The sequence below is a fragment of the Martes martes genome, assembly GCF_963455335.1.
Source record: "Martes martes genome assembly, chromosome: 5".
Lineage (NCBI taxonomy): Eukaryota > Metazoa > Chordata > Mammalia > Carnivora > Mustelidae > Martes > Martes martes.
Genome location: NC_137892.1, coordinates 135,221,092 through 135,247,618, shown reverse-complemented (window position 1 = coordinate 135,247,618; position 26,527 = coordinate 135,221,092). Strand labels below are relative to the sequence as shown.

At 35.9% G+C, this 26,527-nt stretch overlaps 1 protein-coding gene across 2 annotated transcripts in view; it reads right to left on the bottom strand.

The window, feature by feature from the left end:
• The window catches only part of FYB1 (FYN binding protein 1), a 148,142-nt gene that overhangs the window by 5,020 nt on the left and 116,595 nt on the right, over positions 1-26,527 (bottom strand). Inside the window, exons 7-15 of one of the 2 annotated variants that reach the window (XM_080804614.1) lie at positions 23,432-23,591; positions 22,259-22,403; positions 17,891-17,913; positions 16,806-16,872; positions 15,732-15,869; positions 14,235-14,260; positions 12,005-12,071; positions 9,019-9,109; positions 7,858-8,020 (exon numbers count right to left, since the gene is read on the bottom strand). In XM_080804614.1, coding sequence (XP_080660740.1) covers positions 7,858-8,020; positions 9,019-9,109; positions 12,005-12,071; positions 14,235-14,260; positions 15,732-15,869; positions 16,806-16,872; positions 17,891-17,913; positions 22,259-22,403; positions 23,432-23,591 — 880 coding nt within the window. The remainder of the gene's footprint in view (positions 1-7,857; positions 8,021-9,018; positions 9,110-12,004; positions 12,072-14,234; positions 14,261-15,731; positions 15,870-16,805; positions 16,873-17,890; positions 17,914-22,258; positions 22,404-23,431; positions 23,592-26,527) is intronic. The other variant, XM_080804613.1, reaches the window with a different exon arrangement.

Genomic DNA, 26,527 nt, shown 5'->3' with positions numbered 1-26,527 from the left:
ATCTTCTTCTCTAAGCTACTGCATATCGTAGCACAAGGCTTTTCCAAATTCTACTCTATTTCTTCATGGTGTTACCCATGTGACCCTGTCCTAGGGAGAATTTACAGTTTCTCTAAATAGAAAAATAGTTTGTATGTAGGTATTTCAAATACCATTAGATCAAAGCCTTAAGTTTTAAAATGTTATTATATTGAATAGAGTCGAAATTGTTCAACTCCCCTTGCAGATCAGCAATCTTGCAATTACTTGGGGAGTATGCATTCTAAATGGGCTCAAAATAGTTCTCAAGTTCAGTGTGGAAGGTCTTCCACAATGTTTTTGCCATTTGACAGAGTGTTGACACGTGCATTTTCATCTTTCATGATACAAATCATTATTAGAAGAACACACAGCAGGTATTCTAGTGATTCCCCTGTTAAATAGGAAGTAGACCATACTTTATGCAAAAAAAGCAAAGTTTTTTTTTTAAGCACCTTATCTTTGCCCCTATTATGCAAAACAATCCTAAGAAAAGATACAGACTATTTTTTTTGAGAAAATTTCTGTTGACATTTAATTAATGTTACTAGTCTTTGGAATTATTAGTTTTGTGTTAGCACGTAAACTCTACTATATGCTTGAGATTAGTAGCTTTCATTGCCTTGTCAATACAGCCTCTAAATTCTTTCAGAGTCAATCTATTGGGCTTGGTCCACTTTAGATCTAATTTTTATTAGGGTAAATGTGTAAAAAATTATAAACATAGGCAAAGAGTAATACAGATGATATTAACATAAACATAATGATGTCATATTGCCATTGATTTAACACGCAAAAACATTTTTTTAAAAAAGTGGGATCATACAAATGAAAGTCTAGACTGAAACTTAAGAAAATGAATTTTCCCTTGAAATATTCCAGAGTAAAAAAAAAAAAAACCTCCACTGAAATATTTTATCAAGAAATTCACCCCTTTTTAATGAAAATTTTATTAGAATCCTATTTGGAAAAGGAAACTGAAAGTTATCTTTGAATTCCTGTAGTACGGAAATAATGAAGCATGTGTCAAAATGATAAAAGCACAATCATGTAATATTTTTCTCAGACTCTGAGAAGTTACACCTTGTTAGACCTTCCTTTTCTATTTCAGTTAAAGCATAAGTAGCAAAAATTATTACTGTAAGAACATCTAAAGTTAATATCCTTGGTTGCCTTTGATATTACAGTTCTTTTATTCATTTCATATTAACAGACTTCTAAAAACTTAGGGTATATATCATAATTTAACATAATTCTTAAAGGGGGATAAGCTCGTCTCTAAAAAATTCAATTCTATGTGTGTCTCTCAAAAAAGAAAAATCTATGCAGATAACAAGTTTTCAGAATGAACTGTGAATTTCATGTCGTGGTCCCAATAACTGAAATCTATCTTTACCCGCCCTGGTGTTTGGAGCTAAAATAAAATGTGAACATTTCTCTATAGACAGTAATATTCCAAACTTTTTATTTCCATTAGTTAAAAATGGTGGCTCTGCTTTTGTTACTTTTTTTTTATAATTTTTTTTCTTAAAACAAATTGGAAAATAAAAGAATACAATAATAAGTGTTCCCATGAGATATTCATGTTTAAGTTAATAATTTCAAAGTAATGACATGGATGAGCTGAAGCTTTTGACAGTGAAGGAAATCTCTGTGAGCTGTTCAGGCTTTGGAATGTCTCTGAACTAACATTTAGAAGATACAAAATCAGAGAAATATATACAAAATTAAAGCTATTGCCAGAGACTGGACTTACTACAGTATCAAATATATTCTGGTTTTGTTTTTTTTTAAAGAAAATCTTTAGGAGATTTAAAGAAATAAAGAACAAAACAAAGAGAATATAATCACCATTTTTGGAAATTAAAGGTTTTTATTTTCCTTTGCTTTTAGGTAATCTTTTAAGAACTCATGTATGCTAAAATTGTGTAGACCTGGATAAAGTACTGTCTGTAGTAATTAAGCATTAAATAGTCTTTTACATGACCGAAGTTAATAACTATGATATATAGCTTAATAGCCTGTCTTCACAAAATTAATTATAAAAAATATATTTTAGGTTCTCAAACCCCTATTACATTTCCTCCTATGTCTTGGTTGTTCCAGAGCTCTAAGGAATGGCTTTTCTTTTCATTGAATGCTCTGCTGTGGCTGTTGCTTCTGTGTGAGCTACATAAATATGAATGATTATGAATACTATTTAAGAAAAATGTATCAAGGAGATGCAGTGTGGGATGGTACTGTACTGCTTTATTTTACTTTCCTGAAATGATGTGATAATTTGGGACTCATTAGCTATAAAATTATTATTATATAACATTTTTACAGGATTAATGACTCTTTAAAAAAAGATTTATATTTATTTATTTGACAGAGAGAGAGATCACAAGGAGGCAGAGCAGAGCAGAGAGAGAGGGAAGCAGGCTCCCTGCTGAGCAGAGGGCCCAATGCAGGGGTCGATCTCAAGACCCTGAGATCATGACCTGAGCCAAAGGCAGAGGCTTAACCCACTGAGCTACCCACCCAGGCGCCCCAGGATTAATGACTTTTAATACAGCATGGGTTTTGCTGTCTAGTACCTTTAAAAATCTCTAAAACTTCATTCGATTAAAAGCATGACTGATTCATGACAGTATTGGAAAAAGTGACCCACTATGAATTTTTATATTTTATATAATCTCTCCCTTATAGTTTCTAGAAATAACTTTTTTTTTGCAGTAGAAAAATGATCTCTTTGCTTCAGTGTTCCACGTACATCCATCATAAGGAGTATTAATGAAAAGTACAATGAAATAAGCAAAAAAGTCATCGTAGCTCCATGCTATGTAGAATGGGCACCATGTTTACGGCAGGTGCTGACTCACAAGGGATTCTCACACCTAATATGAAATGATTATTTGGAAACTTCATATTCATACAGCAGAACAAAGTGGCTTGAAACAAGTGTTTTGAAATATGTGGTGGGATAGAGTTAATTAAGAAAGTAACACCCATCCCCCACGTGTGCCAGTTCTCAGCACTGACTGACCTTTAAGAAGGGTGTCATGAATACAGAATTATGAAGGAAACACAAAATCATCTTTGGAAAAGTTGAAAATATCTTTGTTGTCATATTTTCAAATTTCTTAATAAAAATGACAACTTTTGTTATTTCTTTTTTATTTCATTTGTTGTGAGCTAAGTCCAGAAATGAAGTTCAGTTTCCTCAATTTGGCCTCATGCAGTTAAAAACAATAATTCCTTGTTGCACAGACTTACCCATGCAAGTGGAACAATGCCCGACATCAAAGGGACATGCTCATAATATTACAGAAAGAAAAAAATAAAGCACAGTGTATAAAACAAAATATAAATGATTAGCCTAGTGTTATAAAAATGTTCTCTCTCCTGTCTTCATTCTCTCTGTCCCTCTCTCCTGATTTCTAGGGCTTCGAATCCAGGGACTTTTAAGTTTCTGAATTTAAAAAATTTTCTTCACTGAGCATCTGCTGTTTTAAAATTGAAAACAAAATTATTTAAGCAAAGAAATGATTAATTGGATTTGAGAAAATCCAAACTATATTTGAAATTCCCTTTCCTTGATGCCCAAAGAAAACGGAGAACATTTTAACCATAAATAATTCGGTTCATGTCTCCTTCCACACTTTTGTAGAAATTTTCCTACAAGAGGTGGGGAAACATACAGCTTATGAGACACTGAGTTGTGGAACACGCTCAAATATTAGAGAGAAATTCTAAACATTTGGGAATGTGCCAGAAATACATACTTCAGATTTCAATGCCTCTTTGATATGTGTTTCCACAAGCCAGTGGGGTAATTGATCAAATGTGATAATGCTTGTAAGGGTGGCTTGTACTCAACTCCATAATGGGAAGAGATTGTTGTTAATACTTTCTCCTCTAATTTCTACCATTCCAAATTAAGTTTATAAAGTATGCTTTCTTTTCTTTGATGGATTAATGAACGGAAAGTAAGGAAGATGTTAAGGTTACGATGGTGTTGGATTGCAAATGCCTTTACAGCTAGACAGATATAGAAATAAGGAACCGAAAGATTTAAAGGCTCCTACATGATACACAACAAGCAAACCACATCACTAAGACCAAGACAGAGAACTTCTGTCTCCTAACAAGTTAAACTCCTCTACAGACTTCTTCTTATGCGTGTCTATACGTCAGACTTTCATCTGGTTCTCCAACTGCAATCTCCAAATTGTTACATTCAATTCAGTAAGCCCTAAACAAGGTGCCAGGTACCGCGGGAGGATTGGCAGTACAATGTTGACAACATTTCAGTGAACTTACTCTCCAGCTCAGGGTCTAATATGAATAACAGATTGATAAAACAGGAAGGACAATTAGAAGGACAAAAGCAGTAGCATGGTGTGGCCAGAGAGATAAATTGTGATGGGTGACTGGGGAGTAGGGAGTGGGTGTGCTTCTAATTTTAGATGACAACTGGATTGTTTTTTACTAGACAATTATGGGCATTAGAAGTAGAATAAAACAGCACAGAAGGATGAACTAGCATAATTTACTCAGGGAGTGACAAGTCAGTAGTATATATTTTTGGAGTGGCAGTTGCCAATAGGATAGTTGATGGGTTTGAGGCTAAATCTATAGGGTTTTATATAATAGCCTAGAGATAATATTTGTGTTTTTAAAAAATAATAGTCGAGTAACAGTGTGGCAGGTGGATTGGCTGAGAACAAGGGTAAGGTAGACATATCATTTGAAAGGCTATTGCAAAAATCTAGATTCGAGAGGGTTAAATCCACACAACAATCCTCCCAAATCCTATAGAAGTCACCTGAGTAATGGATCAGAGATTAGGGAAATTAAGAATGCCAAGGGTCCAGTTCAAGAAAGGAATAAGCAGGAGGTTTAGAAAAATTAAGAAAAGCAGGATATTTGGCAAAATAAAAGTGAAATTAAGCAGATATGATAATTACATTTTGGAATAAAGCTCAACATGAAAGGCAACAGCAGATGCTCTAGCCCATAGACCTTCACCCCTGCATGTCAGTGCCTTTTGGTTTACCCAGCTTCCAAAGCACAACACTTGCAATTTTTTTTTTTTTAACTGATCAATCTTCTCTGGCTTCCAGAGCTCTTCATCACCTTGCTCAGTATCCCGAATGGCTCGCCCCCTGCCCAGGAGTAGGCTTCAACTCCGCATGGACAGGAGTTGGTGTAACAATACCCCAATTGTTTCTCATTGGATGTGATAACACTGCCACTCTGAGTTCTCAGCTGGTATAAGCTGCAATTACCTAAGTGGCAACTTTTTCCATAACAAGGCTTTGTTGACTGCCTTTCCTTTCCTGTCTCCTTTTCCACTTGCTCATAAGGTTCCCAGAATCACTCCCTAAATGCAGAAGCTGAGACAAAGCCCAGTCCAAAGAGAGTCTTTAAATAAAAAACAACAGTTACACAAGCGCTGCTGATAGAATCATCAGGTTTCCATTCTGTTTGAGACGGTCCCCAAACCACCTATGACTTGAATTAGTTATCCGTGAGCTTGGGAATTGTAAAGGGCGTTGGTGTTGCACCACAAAAAAAAAAAAAAAAAAAAAAAAGATAGAAGTTACGTGGAGCCTTTGCTTGTGACCTATCAGCATTTTACACATTTGCCCTTCTCAGTTTTAACAGATGATAAATTCTAAGAGGGCAGGAGCCCTCAAGTATTCATAACAGTATTCAGAATTACTGATGTCCAAGTAGGAAATGATAGCACATTACGGAATCATCCCTGAGTAGTTCCTGTTTGTCTCATGCTTAAGATGCACTGGCTTCTAGAAAGATAAGTCTCCTCCACATTTCCGTTTCTGGAGCTGCTTCTTCCTGCTCATCTATATCCATACAGGTTGTTGATGAAGCCATTTGTACCCTTGTTACGCAAGAGTATGTTCATTGTGCCAGCAGTATCCATTCCCTGGCAGCTTGGGAAAATGCAGAATGTTATACCTCACCTCAGACCCGCTGAATGAGAATCGGCACTTTGGCCAAGATCCCCATGCGATGGGTGTGCACGTTGGAGTTGTGAGGCATGACTTTACACGGGATTGGTTGCAAAAGATAAGACTCTCAGGACAGCATGGCAAGATCGGTCTGAAGCTTGTGCCCCAGAGAAAGGGCCACAGGGCAAGTCCTCGGACAATTGTCTCTTGTCAGAAATGTGATATAATATGGAAACCAGAGGAAAGAAAACAGGTTCATTTAGGCTCATCACCTCAATCAGCCACTATCAGCAGTGTCCCTTAGTTTCTTTTATTTGTATAATTTTCTTAACAGGGCTATAAATCCTATCCCACATGAAGCAGGCTTCTTATTTCTCTTACTATCGTGCCGTGAGAATTTCCTCACATTATTATCATAGTCTCTGTGTAAATATTCAATCTGGTATATTAATCATAACCTATTTAAAACTTTTTGAATTTTTAAACTTTTTAATATTCTTGATGACCTTTTAACGCATGGAGTTTTTCTGCATGTAAAGCTATTCCTTGGGGGTACATCTTCACATATGCTAGTCTGAACGGGGGCTTTCTTTGTGCTGGAGCACTGTTTACACATTAGCTACCATGACCTTTGAGCCTTAATACTACTCCACTCGTGTCTTTTATCCTTTGTACCCACATTTCATTTTCTCCTTTTAAAAGTCAACCACACCTCCTCCATGATAACTTTAGATCCATTTCCCCAACCTTGAGTCACCGATTTTATTCTTAAAACTCCCATTTCAGTTCCTGTCCCTGAGTCACCTTCCTGTCATTAAAATTCGACTCAGAGTTCATGTTTTCCACACAGACTAACCAAGCTGATAGGGGGGCAGCCACACCGAGTCTTTGCTTTTAAATAAAGGACACGTAATTTTGAATGGCTGTTCCTTGGACTTTAAGTAAAATAAGCTTCCTTTTAAAACTTGACAAGAACATTTCCATCTGTGGGTTTTAATAGCCGATAAAGTCAAAGAGACAGGGACTCTCTTGTAAACCCGTGGAATATGACGTGGTACGAAGGCATGCATTTGGGGGGAGTCCCGGGGGGTGTGGGGGTGTAGTGAGCGGCGACTTACTATATTTTACACCTGGAACTAATATAACACTGCACATTAACAACACTGGAATTAAATTGAAATTAAATTAAATTAAAAAATAGAGGAAGCATCATTTTGAATTACCCTTCCCTGGTCTTTAAGTGAAATAAGCTTCCTTTTCAAATGTGACAAAAAGATGTCCCTCTGTCTGTTTCAATAGCCCACAAAATCAAAGAAGACAGGAGACTCTCTTATATTCATTAGGAAGACTACAGCGTATGAAGCGTGTCCAAGTACGAACTGAAAACAAGTCAGTCTGCAAGGTAGGAAGACTGGAAATTCTAGATGTGCCGTGTGCTATATAATCTCAAAACCAGACCCGAACAAGAGCCACTCACTCCTTCAGCACACTGCTTCTCCCTCTGGTGTACCCGAGAATAAGCCAGAGAAGAAGCGAGGGTCACAGATTCTGTCTGGCTCCCCAGAACTCATGACTCAGCATGCTCAGGGCGGGTCCAGGCAACTGTGATTTTAATACACAAAGGGTTTTCTGATGCTGGTGGTCTGTGGATTGGCATTTTGAGAAGTACAAATTTGGCATGAACTTGGCACCACAGTGCCAAATACAGCAGGTGGGAGATGAAAAGGGATTCAAATAAAATAACATTGATCTCCACGAAGCACGATCTCTAGTTTCTTAACATATCCCACAATTCATAAAGCATAGACAAAACAAGGTTAATAAAACAGGGGTGATCGGGGAAAACATGTTCGAGGACGAAAAGGAAGCAGTGACTTACATTTCCCTTCTTCATTTCTGCAGAGAACTTTTGTATCATCAGTGCTTTGTATAACTTCAAGAGATTCACCAGGCTTCACCTGCAGATCTCTGGTGCCCCACCTTTTGGAAGTAAAGGAAGGTGCGACTTTGGTGGAATACAGGACTCTAATTTCACCATCGTACTGGAAAAACAAAGAAAAACATTTATATGATTGATTGATGTGTACTATTAAATGAATTCCCTTAGTGACAGATTTACTAAGAAAGCCTTTGCTCCATGAATAGTTCCTTGTTTTAAAAAAGTAAAAACATTAAAGAAAAAATTTTGAGGGCAAAACCACTCATAATCTCACCAACCTAATACAATCACTATTTTAAAAATCAAAAGCGTTTTTAAAATTTAAGGTGTCTGTTGATTCGATATACCCATATATTACAAAATGATTATCATCAAATCTTTAGCTAACACCTCCCACACCTCACATAATTTCCACTTCTTTTTTATGGTGAGAACATTTAAGATTTACTCTCTTTACAACTTTCAAGTATACATTAATTAGACTATTGCTAACCATAATGACCATGCTGTACATTAGATTCCTAAAAGTTATTAATCTTATAACTGAAAGTCTATACCTTTGACCAACATCTCCTCCATGTCCCCCATCCCAGCCTCTGGTAACTCTCATTTTACTTTGCTTCTGTGAGCTTGGCTTTTTAAGATTCCACATATAAGTGATATTATAGAATATTCGTCTTCCTCAATTTGACTTACTTCACTTAGCACAATGCCCTCAGGGGCCACTCATGTTGTCATAAGTGGCAAGATTTCCTTCTTTTTCATAGCTGAATAATTTTCCAGTGTATGTATATGTATTGGTACATATATACATATATATTTTTAAATCCATTCTATTTTTAGATTATCTTACTATTAAAGTTCAAAGAACAGCTAAGTTTAAATGATTATTGCAGTATATATATTGTGCATGCAAGAGAGCTTGCTTAAAATTTGTTAAAGGAATAAATTCAAATGTAAAGAAAATTATATAAAAAATAAAGGAGTAAGATGGATAACCGATACGGATAATTACACTTTTAATATGTACATTTTGGTACTTTAAAATCTTTTTTTTTCATTAGCACTTTGAACTTTGTCTGATATTTAAATATGACATACTTTAAATTTTTTCCTGAAGTCTTTCTCTTCTTTTTCCTGCTTTTTTAACTTCTTGGGGTCTTTTTCTTCTGTCTTAGCCTTGGCTCCTTGACTAAGATGACAGAACACACATAAAACAGCATTTAGTTTAGTTTAAAAAGAACAGCATACAATAGAGACTTCACCCCTAAAATTACAATTTTGTTAAATTTTGTTTTAAATTAATATCTTTTCTTAGAAATCTAGTACATTCCTGTAATAAGTGATAATATTTTGTAACACAGAAGAGATTCTCCAAAAGAATACAGATTATGAGTTAAAACGGAATAAGTGATTATTTACTATGCTGAGCCATGTAAAATTACTCAGGTACAGTGTGAACAAGGTTACATATCAGAGGTTTCATTTGATTCAACCCACCTGTTGTCAACCTCTCTGCATTTTTCAAACCTTCCTAGATAATTAAGTGGCTTGGCCAATATCATAGAAAAGGATTTTCGAAAGAGAACATTTTTTTTTTAATTGATTTTTATGGCTTGAGAAATTTATCTATATGTCAGGTTTTCACATCTACTTAAAATGAAGCCAGGGTAGCACTTTCTCTCATAGACACGAACTGGGCTGATGCCAATTGTCATAAGAATAAGCCTACGATAGTAATTCCTCAGCCTGGCCATATATAAGATCACCTGGGAAGTTTTTAAAAAGTACCAATGCCTTTGTCTAATTCCTAGAAATTTTAATTAAATTAAATACATTCTAATTAATTAGACTGAGTGGGGTCTAGATACCGACATATATATATTTTAAGGCTCCACAGATAATACTAATTTGCAACCAAGGTTGAGGAACATTTGCTAGGGTTGAATGTGGATGTTAGGGAAAGGCTGGATGTCCCTGAAGGAGAGAATTTTAAAAATCAGAATTTTTGTGAACAATGAGAAGTTCTAAACACGGATGTTCATTTTTCTCTAGATTACCTACAATAAAGTTTTGTTTGTGACTGATATATTCAAAATATTTGATTCCTAAGGTTTGAATCTTAGAATTAATTCATTTACTGTGAAATGAATTAGCACAACGTCCTGACTTGGTTTCTGCAGCCTTCCTCAGTACCTCCCGTGTCACGGTGCTCCGGGCACTAGTGGATTTGCTGTCCCAAATTAACGATTTGGAAATATCAGGATATATGTGCATGTTAAAAATGGCCCAAGAGCTCTCTTAGAAGATAACTTATTGATATTTAGTTTTAGTTAAAAATAGAATATTACATTAGAGAACATAAAACAGTCTTAAGCTCTGAAAATAAGCGGCAGCAAAGAAAATGGTACATATCACATAAAGTTTAATCAGCTGGGGTTTTTTCGACTTGAAGAAAAGATCCAGTGTGTAACTGGGCTTCTAGAGAGCTGTTTAATGGAATAGGGTGACATTTCCACAGTAATAGAAAACACAGAAAAATGCATTTAAAAATGTCAGGGATAGAAGTAACTCCCCAATGGTGAGGAATTTTCAAACCTAACATATTAACTGAAGATTAGGTTTTCCTTTCGGAAAAAAGGAGAATGATTCTCTTTTTATTTTTCTTGTTTGTTGTGTCTATAGAACTCGGTCTTCACATAGAAATGATAGCATATTCCCCCTTCAGTTTCTTTGATCTTGATATTTTCTCTTGTTCAGTAAAATTAACTTAACAGTGTTGGTAAAAAATAAATACTAAGTAGATAAGCACGCATGCATTTTTGTAGTATTGCTCAGAAGACACTGCATATTATCTCTCATCTATGTCACTTTCTTCCTTTAACTAACCAAGCTCAAGCTCTTTTTATTTACCTTTTTTCCTGAGAAAGCTACAGAAGTATACTTGCTTTCATACACCGTATGGATCAGCTCATCTCACATGCTTATTGGAATATAAAAAAGCATCTTACCATGTTATTTTCTATTTCAAAAGAGGTTTCAAAAAGTACACCCTTTGTACTAACTGATCTTAACAGGTTTTCATACAGTTTTAGCCTGAAATTAAATCGAAACCCTAGGTGAGCTGAAGAATGTCACTATTCATTCTTAACGTTTTTTTTTTTTTTAAATTTGAATGGAAACTTTGAGAATCTGATGCTTTTGTGAAAAAGAGACATAATAAAGTCCTTTCAAAACAAAAATCATTTTTTTTCATAAAAGGAAAAAATCTTGTGGAGGACAGAAGAGATTTGAAGAAGGAAGGTGAGAGCTGAGATATAAACTAAGAAGTGAATTCAAGACAAAAAAAGCTTTTGGCAAAAGGGTAAAAATAAAGGGAGGAGATGAATCAGTGAGATCAGTTGTGATCAGGCTCTCAAATATTTTCCCAGTGAATGAGTATATGAATGAATAAATGAATGATCACATCAGTGAGTCACGGGGCAAAGAATAATTAGAGGACAAGGAACAGAACACCCCGGAGAGGGGGGAGGAGGAGGGAGACTGGCAAAGGAGGGGAGAATGTGGAGGAGAGGGGAATCAGGATCGAGACTTTCCACCCACAAGCCCAGCTGAAACTTCAGAGCTCGGATCAGAGAGACGACAGACTGAACAGGATCAAACATAATATGTACAAACCTTTGGCGGTTTTATTCTATTTGAATTTTCTTTTTTGGATTTGTTGTGTGTACTTACAATGTTGAGTGTCTTGTTTACTGAGTGTTGGTTTTAGGTCTCACAGAAGAGTTTAAAATGAGGAATTCTACGAGGAATTAACATTTTATAAAGACTTTAGTGAAGTATGGAGACTCTACTGAGCTTCAAAGACTTTAACTACTGTATTTAGGGAAAAGACATTCCAAGTTGTGTCCTTTAATTCTGGCAAACTGATTTTTAAAAGAGAATGTGTGTTTTGAAGGGTAGCCACTATAAAATTTTATATAATAAAACGTAGCATTGGGTTGTGAGCTTTTAGATACGACACTGCGGTTAAAAAAAAGTTCTACTAGAGTCGGATTTTATTTCAAAATGGAAACATTTGACTTACATCAGCTCTGGTGGTGGAGCAGGGAAATCAGACGCATCTACATCATCGTAAACTTCATCTCCCACATCTAACAAAAGGCAAAATATCAAATGTTGAAAACTTTTAGTTTGAATTTTGATATGAGCATCTGATGATGTTTTTAATATAAAAATTGTTTTGAGAACAACAAAATCAGTTTTCCTTGGGTCTCTGTACATTTCTTCTGGAAACATTGTCTCCCCTTGAAGGGGAGAGGTTTTCTCTGCCTGGATGCTTCTGCTAAATTTCCCTCAAAAAAGCCAGTGGTCATGATTGTACTAACATTATCAGGATAAATCTCCTAAACTAGTGACTGAGATTATTTGAAGATCCACACATGGGATGAATGGCAGGATTAGTAGATTGCTGACAAAAAAATCAGCATTACCAGCCATTGGCAATAGGCAGTAGAGATTGATTCTTGGGGGATTTGGGTTGCTCTGGTAATATACATTATTTTATTTATATGTTTGTGCCTTTCTATGTCTGTGTCTGTCTACCTATCATTCTCTTTTATTCACTGATCTGTCTCTAATTAATTTTTAACTTATAGTAATATTAGATGTGGTACCACCTTAATAGAAGAATATTTCTATTAATAAGACATGTCTGGTCCCAGCAGGTACTGAGAATCAGTGTTGGTGGAAAAGTGTCTATGCCTTTAAGTCGTACAATGGCTTTCCCCACCCGTAGACACTTTTCTTCCATCTAGACCTCTTGTTAATAAAGTCAGAAGAATTGCTTCCTCTCTGCACCTGTTAAGTTGCTCCACAACAAATTAGGCTGAAATGAGTTGAAGAGAGTACAAATGTTTTAAGGAATGATTATCATAGAAAGTTTAAATGCTCTCTGCTAGAGGCAAGGATTTAATTTCCTTTAAGAATCTCTCTCTCTCTCTGTATATATATAGAGAGAGTACATATGTATGTATATATTTATATTACATACATGTGTGTCTGTGTATGTACATTCTCCCCCCAACTCATGTAATTAATTTCATAGCTATGTGAAGAACCCATCATTAATATTAGAAAAATATGTCATATCATTGGTTTCTAGAATGGGGAAAATTACTATTTCATACATATGTACATAAAAGACACTTGAAAATAAAAGAAAATTAAAACAAAAAACCGCATTTTTTTTTAACTTAACTGATCACATTTGTTTCACTTTATACCTACCCCTTGTGGAGCTAAATTTCTTGAATACTTTTTGAAAATTATAGATTAAGATATAAACTCTTCATCGGTTATTAATCAATTTGAATTAGTGCCTTATGTATTTTCAAACTGATAACTGAAAATGAGGTAGGTCAGATAAACAGTCTGGAAGAATAGATTATCTGTGTGTTTCGTTTTTCTCTTTCAATTTATTTATAAATTCAAACTTTTTGAATGCCCCTGAATATTCTTGTGAGACATTTTATTTTGTTCAAAGTCAATTTAAGAAGAATCTTTGAAAGGTCTGTCTCAGCAGGGATAAAAAAAATAAGCTGATCAAAATGGTATGAAGAAGAAACTATTTTACATTTAACAGTGGAATAATTTCCAAATATAATATAAATTATATATTTAAAAAATCAAGGAAATTTAGATTTAGAAGGGCCTTGGTGTCATATAATCTGGTACATTTTTAGAAATCCTTATGCAGAAGCCCAATATATCAGGCTTGACTGAATTGGGGTAGAGGAGACATGAGAAATATCAGTGTCTATCCCTGCCCACTTGTTCCTTTCTCCATAGTTCCTTTGTCCTTTCACTCCTTCCTCCACGGGGTGAACTGTTTAAAAACCATCAATATTAGGGACACTGGGTGGCTCAGTTCATTAAGCGTCTGCTTTCCCCTAAGGTCATGATCCCAGGGTCTTGGGATGGAGTTCTACGTTGGTGGAGGGTCCTTGCTCACCACGGAGCCCGCTTCTCCTTCTGTGTGCTGCTCCCCCTGCATGTACTCTCTCTCTCTCTCTGGCAAATGAATAAATAAAATCTTTAAAAACCCCCAATATGAAAAAATTTCCTCTTCTCACTATTTAACTGTTGAGAAACTGTGTCCCCCCTTCCTCCCCCCCAGGAGAAGTTGCTTGACAAGTTTACACAAGTTAATATTTCCGGAGTCAGGGCTTTCCTCTAAATACCATGACCAATGCTTTCCTACTACCCCATCTGCAAGAAATGAGATGTAAAATATGTAATTAGTTTTTATTACTTACTCAATTGTTTAGGAGGAGAAGGGAAACTGGAAAGAAATGAGAACACATTATAATCAGACCAATATAAACACAGGAATTGAGACCTTTTATTTAGGAGAGGCGTGAACAAGCAACAACCTGAAGGCTTCTGAAGGCTAATTAATCTGCTGGTGGTCATTCCTTTCTCATCTCCATTTCTCCACTGAGTCTCAGTTTCTGTCCATCAATTTGGAATTTCACAAGTTTTTGTTTTTGTTTTGTTTTGAACTCTAATAGTGGCCAAAAAAGCCCAACATCAAGGCATTCAATGGTTGGTTTTGCCCATAGCCATTTGACCAATATTTTCAGATTTGTTCTATGACGTTTGGGCATATCATACCACCAGAGTAAATTCAATGGGCTCAAAGTTTTAGAATTGTTGTGGCATAGCTCAGGTCGAAATTTTTATTTGCCTTAAGGAGTAGAAATAGAGGGCTGAAATGAACAAAGGTCATAGGATTCTTTGTATGACCCTGTTTTCCCTAACAGGAGAATGGTGAATAAGAGAGGAATATCAAGTGAAACCAGACAGGGAGAACTTATTAATAGAAGTGATCTGAAATCAGGATTTGGTGGTATTTAGTTGCAACAGAAAAAGACCTTTGCTTTTATTACTTTCTGAACTTTAAACACACACGCGAATACACATCACTAGAAGAATGGTGCACAGTTACACTAGGGTGTGAGAGGTCATTAGTTTAAATGACTGAAAATTAAAATTAGGAGGTGTGCAACTGAAGCAGCAAAAATAATCCTGCTTTTGTTTCTAAGTAAGGTCTGCATCTGAAATGCTGCATCAAGAGAGGAATTGTTGAAAAAAAAAAAAAAAGAGGATTTGTTATGTTTACTTACAATTTTGAGTGTCTTGTTGACTAAGGGTTGGTTTTAGGTCTTGCAGAAAAGTTTAAAATGAGGATGTCTATGTCGAACTACTATTTGATAAAGGCTTTAGTGAAGTATGGAGACTCTATGGAGCTACAAAGACTTTAAATACTGTATTTAGAGAAGAGACATTCCTATTGTGTCCTTTATTTCTGGCAAACTAATTTTTAAAAGAGAATGTGTATTTTGAAAGAGAGTCACTACAAAATATTACATAATAAAATGGGGCATTGGAATAGTGAGCTTTTAGGTATGAATGATGCTGCAATTAAAAAAAAGCTCTATGAAATGCAGTGTGTATGAGTATGTAAAGGGGTGTGTGCGTGCATACGTGTGTGTTATCTGTGCGTGTCTATAGGGAAGGCAATATATATCTTTGAAGCATATGACAATTTTTGAATACTTTCTGTTCCTCTTTTGTAAATGCGTGAGTAAAGGATGATACTGTTAAAGAGGCTAAGAGGACTAATGGAAAATAATACTGAAGTGACTTAAGCCTGTCGGAATTTGGTTATTGGTTATAAAATATTAGTAGCATTTGATTAAATCCACATTAGTGTAGTTATTGTGCACTGAATTTGGTTGGTTGACTCTTACGATGAACCTTCATTATTGTCTGATTCAGGGACTTTAGGTTTCTCTCGTATACTTTTCTTTCTGTCATCTTTTCCCTTTAACATCTTCAAAATCCCCCAGGACCACGAATTACTCTTGTCTTCAACCTGTAGTGTGGAGCTTAGGAGCATGCAGGCATGGATCAAAATGGAATCATCAGTGGAATGTGAAGACGTTGGGGGGACATTCAGATTTTTCGTAATTATACTGCATTGATCATTCAGGCAGCAAGTGACTCATTGTATTCCACAAGACGGTGCCATGGTCTTTGAATGCTGCCGCTACTAGTTAAGTAGTAGGCAAGTTGCTTTTTTTATTTAGTGCAATTTCTCTTGGCTTTAGAATAGCAAGCTAAGACAAAATTAAGTTTTATTAAACATCAATTTTGCATTATTTTCTGTTTAAAATTAAGTGACAGATCTTAAATTTTAAAATACGCCACTACAAAAATTTAAACAACTAGAGAATTAAGCATTCAATACTGTTTTTTAATTTTTATTTTAAATTTAAATTCGGTTAATTAATATGTAGTGTATTACTAGTTTCTGGGGTGGAGTTCAGTGATTCATCAGTTGTATGTAACAGCCACTGCTCATTACATCACATACCCTCCTTAATGCCCGATGTCCCGTTACCCCTTCCCCCCTCAATACTGGTTTTGCCACAAATAGCAGATGGTTTCCTTTTATTTGGGTTGACTATAAGTATGATTATTATACAGAAGATAGCCATGCAACTGATAAACTCTCCAAAGATTATTGATTGATAAACAAATGATTGGGAAAAGTTTGAAAAAAAATCTCTAACGGATCATTCTTTTTCATTTTACTTCCTTTGACAAAGTTGTTGAGGTTCTTCCAAATAATCTACTACTTCACCTGAAGTGTGGTGCAATTACACTTTCTGACTTACTTCTGCTATTAATTAAACATTCAAATCATTATTGATGGTTGTAATAAGGAGCACAATTTTTTGCTTTTTATTCTAACCAGAAATCAACACTAAATTTCAGTATGTAAAAAAATTTCGAGAAAGTAGATCACTGATTATTCTTACCCATCATCAGCATCTTCCTCTTCGATCCCATCATAAATATCATCATCTGGGGGAGGTGGGAACATTCCTTCATTTGGATGGTGGGGGGAAAGGATCTTCTGTTAATTTTATAATTTGGTCATGTAACCGTCACTCAAAATTTGATGATAAATCTGCCTTCTTTAACTCCAGAAAAAATCCCTGTTCCTTATCAACCATTTAATTTAAAAATAACTTTATTTTCCCACTCTCACATAGGTAGTAGTTAAATTGTTTTGTGGATTACTTATAAAGGAATTCTTAGAGGTGAAATTTAATAAATATATGAAGGATGATAAAGGGCACTGTGCATTGGAGATAAAAGGAATGGGGGAGAATATGAGAAAAAGTAAAACTGAATAGGAATAGAGTTAAATACTGTGGAAAAGAGGGAAAAGGTGATAAAAATTTAATTAATAATGAGGGGACATTCAGAAAAATACTGATCAAGATATAAGTGAAGAAAAACAGAATGAAAGGTGAATTTTTGAAATTTGGTAATAGCTCTGATTCATTTAATCAAGGTGATATTTTAAGAGTTAAACCCTTTGTTGTAAACCCTCAAGATCCTTGCTATTTGACAAATATTTATTTTTAAAAAGTTTATTGAGTACCTCCTCTGTTCAGAAATATGTACAAAGAACTTGAAATCTGACTTTTAGGATGAGAATTTTGTCACTGAAAGTTATTAATAAAATATCTTTATTTTGGTGATAAGAATATGAGGAGTCTTTAGGAGTCATGTTAGGCCAACCATATAAATTATCCAAATAAGGATACTTCTAAAATTGAAGAGGGATGTAATTGTGCTCAGACAATTGGCATAAATCAAGTTTGCCCCGGGAACACTGGAAATAGCATACCCTATGACCCACAACAAGCTCAGAAGAAGTGACTTGTTTAGGGTCACTCAATGGGCAGGGGTGGAACCCAGGTCATTAGCTCCCAGTCCGGTGGTACCCACATTAAGATCCTCCTCATTATTTGCAAACAAAAGCATCTCATCATTAATATAGACAAAAATGATGAAGACTTGAAGGAACTGCTGATAAAAGTGTGTGGCTTACCTCCACTTCCACTCTGACTGTGGCTAGGGGGAAAAAACAACAACAAATTAAATTAGCATATGAACTATGTAGCTATTGGGAAGAGAAGTACATATATTGAACAGTTATACAAAAGAGAAAGAACATTGCAGTTCAAAGTTGTCTGGATGTTTTATGTAAAGAGGAAGAAATATCGTTCCTTATCATAATAGAAACAAGGCAAGAAACAAAATAAAGCAAACCTGTTAAGAATCAAGTGAGGGTCAGTACTACATAAAGTTTTCAAAACCATGTTACTGTTTGCTTTTGACGTTTCCCATGGGGTCGTTTTTAGGCTATACATTACTGCTTCATTCCATAGATAGATTTATGAAAAATAACCAACTAACAGTAGTATTCCAGAAGTCGTATAGAACCATTATTACGTCAAATTCAATTCTCTCTCTCTCTTTTTAAAAGATTCTATTTATTTATTTATTTGAGAGGGAGAGAAAAAGAGAGAGAGAGCAGGAGTGGGGAAGAGGGGCAGAGGAAGAGGGAGAAACAGATTCCCCACTGAACAGGGAGCTTGACACAGGGCTCGATCCCAGGACTCTGAGATCATGACCTGAGCCGAAGGCAGATGCTTAACTGACTGTGCCGCTGAAGTGGCTCCAATTCTCTTTTAATATTTTATAGCCACAGCATTTTATATTAGTCCAGTAGCATTATATTCTTTTTTAAAGAGAGAATTTCTAAAACTTTGAAATCTTATTCATGAAATATTCTTCTTCCTCTTTTTTTTTTTTTTTTTTTTAAGATTTGTTTATTTGAGAGACAGAGAGCAAGTAGGGGGTGGGGGCAGAGAGAGAGAGGGAGAGAAACTTAAGCAGGCTCTGTACCCAGCACAGAGCCTGATGTGGGGCTCAATCTTCCGACCCTGAAATCACGACCTGAGCCAAAATCAAGAGTTGGATGCTTAACCGACTGAGCCAACCAGGCACCCCGAAATTTTATTCTTATTACTGTAAATAGTGTGGTCCCCAATTTTCTAATCCATATTACTTGTATTTCTTATTTATGTCTCTAACACTCTGTATTTTCTCTATTTTATAATCATCTGTTTTCTTGTCTGTGTCTTCCACTAAAATGTGAGTTCTGCTAGAGCAAAAGAAGAGTAGATTGTGAGAACTGGGAAAATCTCAGAAGTCTGTTTTAATCTTCCCCTTTTGCAGAAAGGAACCCGACGCTCTGAAAAATGAAGTGACGTGACCAAACCTATGTTTAATTAACAGAAGAGCTGACATAAGAACCTCAGCCTCCTGCCTTCCTCTATAATATTGTTGTATCTTCACTTGGCTGCACCCCCTGTAACCACCATTTTTGCCCTTTGGATAATCCACCAGCAACAGATACTGGTCTGACATTACAGTCCTGCAGTATCAATTATACACTCATTCTGATACCTCCACCTTGAAATCAGAATAAAAGAAATGGGCCTGACACAGATCTGTGGTTAATTTAGAAGTAAAACATACCGTGTTAATGGAACCTTGCCGAAAAACATGCAATGAATGTCCTAATATGTAAATAAGGAATTGATTTTTCATGAAGTTTAAGTATGTTCTCCACTTGCTTACATACCGTTTTCACATTCATTTTGTCTGACACTTCTCTTTGAGTGTGAAACAAGCAGTTAGGATTATGCGAAAAATTACAATTTTGGTTGACTGCCACTCCTGGCAAATACATTTCATCTTGGAGATACTCATACCAATTCCCAAAGAACAGAGTTTTAATAATCAGGAGCAGAGCTGCCACACATTATTTTATTTTTAGAGCATTTCTTCAACTTCTTAAAATGGTCTGTTCGGAACACAAAGCATTTACCAGATGAAGTGGTGGTAAGGAGAGGAATGTGCCAGAAAAGAGAAAGGAAGGCAAGGAGGGAGGGAAGAAGTTTGGTGACCATTCAGAGAAGCAAAGTGTGTTATGTGATAAAGTATTTGCATGTATAATTTCCTTTCTTCTTCAACGTCTCATACTTATTACAGAAATTGCTTTAGTTGAGAACAAAGGGAGAAGGAGAGCTGTCAGGACCTATAACATTAAACCTCCTGCCTGCTCAAAGAGTTTGGAGTGAGCAGTCAGCTCCCCCTACCCTAGAGAGAGCGGGAAAGAGCAGGTGAAGCGTGCAAGGACCCAGGGGGCATCTGGAGAAGGGGAAGGACAGGATGGTGCTTTCTCCTACGCTTGCCAGGGCAGGCTGCCGACTGGGCTCAGCATCTTTCCTTGTTCTACTAAGGACAAAGCCTGTTCTGTTGTGAGATCTCTGCCGGCAGCAGCTGTAGCTTCAAAAAAAAACAAAACCCAAAACCAAAAAAACCCCAAAACAAAAAACCAAAAAAACCCCGACCAAACTTCTGTTTTCATTTTCTCATTAAATATGCATAAGATTGACATACATGCTAGTAACTATTGTGGTGCTATATTTGTTTAAGATCCTGAACATGAAAACCATACTCCTCCTCCAACTCCATTTCATGAAATAGATTATTTTTCTGCTACATGCTTACTAATTAGAGTGTATCTTCTAGAGTTGTGGTATCTATGGACTCCATACAATGAAAAAGGTAAGGTAATCGTATTAGTTTTGGGAAGTAGTTCCCTATTACGACTAAATTATGCTACATTTTAGGAACATCAATCCTTTCCGTGGATTTATTACTTTTTTCTTGTGTATGTGCATCATACATATGCATGTATTAATATTCCTGGAGATCTTTAATCTCAAAACAAGAGAAAAAAAACACTTTTTAAGATAAATAAAACATGAAACGTAAAGTATAGACACTGAAGGTAGGCAGAATGACATACTCATGTACAGAAAATTCTGTGAATCTCAGAATACGGCCTTTTAAAACTTTGACCTCAAAACTGGCATTTATAGACTCTCAAACTAGGTCAGAGAGCATTTCTGATCACTAAAGCCAATTTATGCTCTGTAAACTCCAGTGCATACATTGCATATTTTGGTATATGTTGCATAATTCATGGCATATTTATTAAATTTACCATAAATTATGCAACATATATCAAAACATGACAAGAAGGCATTGCCGGCTATTTAGAAATTCAAAGCTGCCAGAAAGCAGCACAACAACCTTAACTGATGACATGAAGGGAACAACTGCAGGACGGAAACTGAATTCTTTATGCATTTTATACGTATATTATTATACTGATCACTTTATATTTAAAAATAATTGATATTTTGATATCAATTTGATAATTGATATCAAATTGATATCAATTTGATATCAATTTGATATCAGTTTGATAATTGAAGTAATTTTTTTCTTTGAAATTTAAGTTATGAAAGATGCAGACCGCATTTTTACCCAAGTGAAGATCTAGCATAGATTATATGCTTTGAGATCACAGTGGATGTTTCCCAGTTCTGCAAAATGGACACAGGAAAACAAGGATTCCTAACTGGGCTGGAGATTTTCATCCTCTTTTCTGTCAACTTGATGGGGTTATGGCTTTACCGAAGAAACGGAGATATTGGAGGAAGGAAGGAACGAAAGGAGAAGCAAAATGGAAAAGCAAGAAAGAGAAGAAGGGACAAGGAGGATCAGAGCTGGAAAAAGGAGATGGAAAAGAAGGGATGAAGAAAGGAAGCAGAAGACTTAGAAGGGGAAGATGGGAAGGAAAGGTACATGGGAGAAAATGGCAACTCTTGCCTTCCATCTCCTCCAGGAAGGATGTCTTGTCCTGTCTCCTCTACCCCAGCAAAATGTTCCTGTGACTCCTACAGGGAAAGTCATTCCAATCTGGTGGAATGAATGGTCCATGGAAAGAAAATTGAACCCTTCATTGATTACCAGGGATCATAGAGAACTGAGCTTTTACTTTTTTACCTGTAAAAGCAAAGTAGAATTGTATTAAAAAGCAATCTTCTTTCTGTTATCTGTTATGTTTCCAAACAAGAACAACAAATATATTTAGGCTCAGATTTTAGAGCAAAAATTTTTATATTTTTTGAGCTGAATTTTATCCCATGCTCCATATTTTGCAAAATCATATTTCTTTAGGCATAACCCTAAGATCAAATGAGAATGAGTATTATAAAACTGTGTTACAGAATCACAATGCATTTGGCAAGACCTGGCAAATGGCTCATTATTTGCTAAGTAGTTTTTGATACATACAGCTCAAGAGTGAAAAATGAGACTATGGGGTTTCAAATGACCTTTCGCCCACACTGAAACATCTGTGATTGTAAATGGCAATTTAGTGATAGTGAGTAGTCGGAAAAACGCAAAGTACAATTCTAGGATCTTAAAATATATAATCTCTAACAAGACAGTCAGCCCGAGCTGTTTTACAATGTGTATTTTCACATACCTGCTAATATCATCCTGTTCTGCAACATCATCGTAGACTTCCTGGTCATCTTCAATAGGTCTTGAAGAAAGAACACCGAGAGACGTTTTCTTCCGTTTCAGGGAATCATAGTCAATCTGGACAGCAGTTGTTCTAATGTAGCCATCTACCAAAAGAAGGAGTGATTTATGGTCAGGTAACTGTAGTTTCCATATCTCAAATTGTTAATAAGATATCCATTGCACATTTGCTGTTTAAATTTTCCTTCATTTTCTTGCATGCACATTTGATTTATAGACTTCCAATGTAGACACGTTTCACTGGACTTTGTCAAAGACTTAGGCCGTCGTGGTTTGCAGTAAGCTTAGGTCTACTTTAAGGATTCCAAAGTGACTCACATAATTCATTCCTCCCCACCCCTGTTTAACACCAAGGAGGAAATGAACGCCCTTCGTTCCTCCCTGGAATCATAGAAATATTTGCGTTGTTCTCCCACTAAAACAATAACACAGATGAGGTGAAGCTGGAGCTATCCCTGTCCTTTTAAATATTCCTATTTTTGTCTGCCCTGTTAACTACTCCTAACAAGAGAATGTGCATATTTAATATTGTCTTAAAAAAACCCTAACACTTTGAAATCATAAGAAATTTAATAATTTTTTATTATGTTATGTTAGTCATCACACAGTACATCATTTGTTTTTGATGCAGTGTTCCATGATTCATTGTTTATGTGTAACACCCAGTGCTCCATGCAGTACATGTCCTCCTTAATACCCCAATGTTCATAGTATCCATGTCCACAATAACCAAACTGTGGAAGGAGCTGAGATGCCCCTCAACAGAAGAATGGATAAAGAAGATGTGGTCCATATATACAGTGGAATGTCACTCAGCCATCAGAAAAGGATGAATACCCAACATTTGCATCAACATGATTGGAACTGAAGGAGATTATGCTAAGTGAAATAAATCAAACAGAGAAAAGACAATTATCATATGGTTTCACTTATTTGTGGAACATAAGGAATAGCATGGAGGACATTGGGAGAAGGAAGGGAAAAATGAAGGGGAAATCAGAGGGGGAGATGAACCATGAGAGACTATGGACTCCAGGAATCAAACTGAGGGTTTTAAAAGGGAGGGGGTTGGGGGGATGGGTGAGCCCAGCGATATAGGAAAATTTGCACTCACATGACCCCCTTGCCGTTCTGCCCAGCCATTTCCCTTCAGGGTTGTCTGTGATGCGGATTATTTCAATTTGCTCTCCTTGCTTGAAGCTCAGTTCATTCTTTCCTCCTTTGACATCACAGCAGGCTGTTGCCTGATGGATGACTTGAATAGGGCCTGTTAGCTGCAAAGAGGGGGAACAATCACATCAGGCTTTCTTACTATTCAGAAGAGCTTTGAAATACAATACATCCACGACATGCCAACCAGCCTATTTACAACATTTACATAAACTGGGGATGAATGTCATACCCAATGAATGTTCTTTTAAGAGGGGCGAGGGGGAAAATCACAGAAGTGAGGCAGGATCCGCAAGGAACAGGTAAACAGACGCTTGGGGTCCAAAAGAGAGAGGTAGTGATCTGTTGATCTTAGAAGCCTGTGAAAGGCTTACAGAGGAAGCCACTAATAACTGAATACCACTTATGTGTGACGACGTGTGCTGGGTGCTATGGGGTTTACGGGGTTTGCTGGTGGTCTGCTGGGTAGATGGAGGTTTTTTCCCATCTTCATATGGTGTAGTTATTCAGACGGTTCTCTTTAGACTTCAAACAGCAAAGGGGTGGGAAGGAGGTGGTGGTGGTGGTGGGTAGTACTTGTGGGAAAAGCATTTTCTTTCTTTCCTTTTGTTTTTTCCCCGAACTTTGTGCTGTCATCTATCTGTAAACTTAGAGTAGACATTACCTGCTATAAACAAGATAACATTTCAAAAAAACCTTTGTAAATAAGAAAAATAGCAAACAAATGTTAAGTGAGGTTTTGGGAATAAATATCCTGGATAGTACAGTGGTTTCTTCATAGCAGGAGAATATAGAACCCCCCCTCCCCATCTGTGGTTACATTTTCTGGGGTTTTAGCTAGCCATGGTCAACTGTGGTCTAGAAACAGATGATTCTCCCTCTGACCTATTGTCAGATCAGTAGTAGTCTAATGCTATGTCACAATGCTAAGGTCATTCACCTCATTTCATCTCATCATGTAGGAATTTTATCATCTCACAGCATCGTAAGATGGGTGAGTACAGTACAATAATACTTTGAGAGTGACAGACCACATTCAATAACTTTTATTATAATACAGTGCTACAATTGTTCTATTTTATTATTAGTTATTATTAGTCTCTCACTGGGCCTAATTTATAAATTAAACTTCATCATAGGTATATATGTAAAGGAAAAAATAGTATATATAGTTTTCAGGCATTCACTGGGGGTCTGGGAATGAATCATCTGTGAATAAGAAGAACTACTGTAATCCAGTTGAGAACATGAATCCTGAACTCCTAATTTCCTAGTCCTAAATTTATATCTTTTCCAACATGTCTTGGACCTTTTGATATGCAAATATGCATTGTGATTTTTGAAGTTCTGCCTCATTTTATTGAACTCATGATGTTATGAATTGTGACATATCATCAATTATGTACCACTAAGAGAGAAACAACTTAATTTAAATTATGATAGGCCAGTGATGTTCAAATGCATCTGAATTTCAGAATCTGAAAGCATGAAATATTTTATGCTATAGACTTAATGAAATAAAGTGCTATTGTAAGTTCTCACATTTATTTTCTTTAATTGTAACATCTCCTAACTTTTAATCTTTTATATTTGTGGAAGGAATATAGCTTGTTAAGTCCTAGTCTTTGCAAACTTTGAGTTCACATTTAGTGGTAAGATTTCTATACCCTATTTTTTTCTTACTAAAAAATATTATTTGAATGAATGAGTGAAACAATGCAAAATTGATTTCTCCAAAAGAAACACAAGAAAAAATTTCATCTAATTCCTTCAAAATTAAAAAGTCCCTTCACAAAAGTGTGTTATGAAGACTTTTGTTTAAAAAATTAATTTTTCATATTTGTCATTTGAAAAATATGAACATTGGTACCCATACATCTGTATGAGTAAAATGTCTTAATAGTCATGCTTTAGTCTTAATTTTACTTATATATAGTAAGCTTTTTAAAAATTTAGTGAGAACCTTAGCAGATAGAGTGTCTTAGGTACATTATTTTAATTCCACAACAAACTTCCCAGAGAGCTATCATGTATTCTCACTTTAAAGAATAAAAACAAAATAAAACAAAAAGAATATGAATCTGAGGTGTAGAGAAATTTAGTAATATGCCCACAATCACATAACTCACATGGGCAGCTGGAATTTAAATTCACCTCTGTCCAATTGACTTTAAGCTTTATTTTTTTTCCTGCACCATGCTGTTGAAACTTTGTTTTAATACAATAAATACACTGGGGAGTTTTATAGAAATCAAGTTTTTATAACTCAAATGATACATTAAATGTTCCGGAGGAATTAAATATTTAAACGAATCTTGACATGAATCCTTTTCATCGTGAAGAATAGTTCTGTAATTCATATAATCACCTTAAATACAGCTAACACACCAGACCTGTGCCTGATGGGCCATGTCATCAAAGATGGTGTATCCAAGAGTGGACAGCCTGCCAGTGTAGCATTGGTGGTAGTAATAGGAGTCATACAGTTAGAAATCAGCGATCAGAGAAGAGAGAGGTCAGAAATCCAGGTGGAAAAAGAGGGATGAGAAAGAGTGGGTGTCAGAAGTCAACATGTACATAAGCTAAAAATAAAGGCAAAAATATAAGTCAGGTCTAGACACCAACAGTTAGTTAGAGTAGTTACAGCAACTTTGTTCTGAGACAGGTCTGGGTCATCCAGACACATTTGTGTCCTTTGCACCATTGTGATCCAGGCCACAGGGATATCAGTGTGTGTGCTCTGAGTTCATAGCATAAGTTGGTTAAGATCAAATGTGAAATGATGAGAGCCAAGATGGGTTTGAGCAACTGAGTATTCATTCACTCAATCACCACAAAATTTCCTAGGTGCCCACTAATTCTAAGCCACCATATTTTATTTGGGCTTTATCCTATTACATTTTTAGTGCAGAGATAAGAGAGTATATTGGGCAAAATAATTACTGTTATGAAGGTAGTTACTTTTTAAGGAAACAACAATTAAGTAATTCTCCCACCATGTAAGTTTTCAAGAATGCTGTCCCTTTTGTATGAAAGTTAT